The following is a 2,792-nucleotide window of genomic DNA, read 5'->3' as shown; positions in this document are numbered from 1 at the left end:
TACGCAGATGTTGACGGCACAGGAACTTTACGCAGCACTTACAATTATGACGCGTACCTGACAACAGGTTCTAGAACCAGTGACTTTAAGTTCGTGACATCTTACAATGACAACACACTTCCTGCTGACCAGACTCTGAAGAAAAGTCCATCAGACTTTGCTGATGCATTTGCGGATTGCCATGCTTCCCCAGAGGTAGGGAGACATTTTATATCAATATACGTTTTTTCACTTACCCAAGACGCCATACTTGCAGATCTCTGCTCTCCTGATTGCTCTATATGTCCTTGCCAATGAAAAACCTTTTCAAGTACGATTCATCCACTCTCCCCTTTGTACTGAATTCTGGTGGATAATTTGATGCATTTTTAGGGATAATGTACGTCAGTCATCTGATTCCACCGTCATTCTTCTCTTTTCTGACCGTTATTTCAGTGACTATCCTTTGATATTGCTTCTGGTATTGGCTTTCTTGACTTGAACTTCTGATGTCGGTGATATACACGTAAAAATATGCGCACGCACGACAAAAGGAGGTAGAAAGCCTGATAAATCATCTGTTTAAGTGAGGTTCTCACGTTTTCGTGGTGCGTGTCTCAGCAAAAGAAATTAAATAACAGAACTGTTTCTTTTGGCTTTGTTAAAGCTTATGTCAGCATCGAACCTTATTGACATTTTCCAAGCTTTTTGTTAACAGTCATTTTTCAATGATGTTTACTACAACAACAATTAAAATAATATTTTGATACTCATCAAGGTAGATTGAAGCATTCATCTAAATACTTTGTTTTCGACTTCGGGAAGGACATATATGTCTGATGTTTTTGTCTCCTCCAAGTTGTCAAAACTATTGCCTGACAGTCATTATTCCAAATTGAACTTTGTAATTTTGATGCATTAACACAGAGTACAACACTGATGCTGATATGATATTAAGCACACAACACTTCAGTTTGCAGCCTGTAACAGTCAAATGCTTGTCTAAGTCCGACCATAAAAATGCTTAATTCATTTTTTCCATTTATGATTCAAATATGCACAATTACAAAGACAAGAGTTTGTTGTATGCTCCATGAATTTGCTGGATTTATTAGGATGTTTACAGGACGCTTTTAAAGCTGCATATAGATTTGATATCAGAGGAAACCTAAATCTCAAATGAAAGGCTTCCCCTCTTATTTCTCGTGCTGCCTTCATTTGGACATAACAATTACATTAAAACACAGTGTTGTATCCGAGACACAGTTTGAATAGTTTCATGTTGATGTCTACTTTTTTAGTTCTCTGTTACTTCACAAGTGGGACACAGCTTTAGGTAAATATAAATTTGTGAGTAAATAATATTACTGTGTTCTTGTTTTGATTAACAGGGTATTTTGAACTTGTGTATAGTGAAACATTTAAAAAATAATACATAGCCTTGCCATACCTAAACAAATGCTCATGGTGTCAGTGTGTACCAAAAAACGAGAAGGCACAGTCATTCTCCACCCTTAGTGTCAATGAATTCAGAGCCTGATTCTGCTGTTGTGCTGCAGTTCACAAGAACGCTTCGTTAACATGACCGCACTTTGAGGATCGTGAATTTTTGAGGAAATCACTTCTTTGATATATTGTTACACAGACTTCTTTGTAGCAGTGGTGCTCTTTCTATCAGTTAAAATGGGACATAACGGACTCGCGCTGCGCTGCGGCCTTGCTTTTATTTTTCTTGCCTTCCACCTCGTCTGTGGAGATGTGAGCTACTCTGTTCTGGAGGAGATGAAACGTGGATCTGTGATTGGAAATATCGCTAAAGATCTGGGACTAGATTTGGGCAGACTGTCCGCTCGCAAGGCCCGTGTCGATACAGAGGACAACAACGTTCAGTACTGTGGTGTCAATCTCAACACCGGAGACTTGATTGTTCAAGAAAGGATTGACAGAGAAGGGCTTTGTGCCAGAAAGGCATCGTGTGTTCTAAAACAGGAACTCGTTCTGGAAAATCCATTAGAACTGCACCGTATTAGTATCCGTGTTCAGGATATTAATGATAATTCACCACAGTTTAAAGAAGATTATTTTAAGATTGAAATACATGAAATGGCAGGCAAGGGCTCGCGGTTCCTTCTTGGAGAGGCGCATGATGCAGACATCGGAGAAAATGCTGTTCAGGGCTACTCACTTCAGCAGAATGATCACTTCAAATTGGATGTAAACAGAAAAGCAGGTGGAAGAAAATATTGTGAATTAATCTTAGAGAAAGAGTTAGACAGAGAAGACAAAAAAGAGAGCATGCTCTTGCTAACTGCATTTGATGGTGGCTCTCCTCAGAGATCAGGTACTGTAGCCATACATGTCACTGTCCTGGATGCTAATGATAATGTACCAGTGTTTAGCCAAATCGTCTATAAAGCCAGTCTGCCTGAAAACTCTCCTCTAGATACATTGGTGATCACAGTGAGTGCAACTGATGCAGACGAGGGAGTGAACGGTGAAGTAACTTACGGATTTGATCATGTTTCAGATGAAAATGATAACGTGTTTTCTTTACACCCCAAATCGGGAGAGGTGAGAGTAACTGGAGCTATTGATTATGAGAAAGTGTCATCCTATGATATGCAGATCAGCGCCAAAGATGGTCTGGGTTTAGTTTCATATGCTACGTTAATGATTGAAATTACTGATATAAATGATAATGCTCCAGTGATATATCTGAAATCACTGTCTAACCCCATAGCTGAGAACGTTTCACCTGGTACAGAGGTGGGCATCATTAACGTGCAGGACAGAGACTCAGAGAATAACAGACA

General features: G+C 39.4%; 1 protein-coding gene across 1 annotated transcript; it reads left to right on the top strand.

Annotated features, from left to right (window-relative positions):
- Nucleotides 1-1,556: 1,556 nt before the first annotated feature.
- LOC111651476 (protocadherin beta-15-like) lies at nucleotides 1,557-2,787 on the top strand (the record flags this gene model as incomplete). The annotated part of the gene is made up of 1 exon (XM_023401413.2): nucleotides 1,557-2,787. A coding segment is annotated over exon 1 (1,125 nt), but the record flags the coding sequence as incomplete, so codon positions are not given.
- Nucleotides 2,788-2,792: the final 5 nt, after the last annotated feature.

This window comes from Seriola lalandi, unplaced genomic scaffold (genome assembly GCF_002814215.2).
Source record: "Seriola lalandi dorsalis isolate HSWRI2012SDOR001 ecotype SW California unplaced genomic scaffold, Sedor1 jcf7180002053676, whole genome shotgun sequence".
In the NCBI taxonomy this organism is placed as follows: Eukaryota; Metazoa; Chordata; class Actinopteri; order Carangiformes; family Carangidae; genus Seriola; species Seriola lalandi.
The sequence above is the reverse complement of the archived record's forward strand: the minus strand, read 5'-3'. Positions and strand labels throughout refer to the sequence as shown.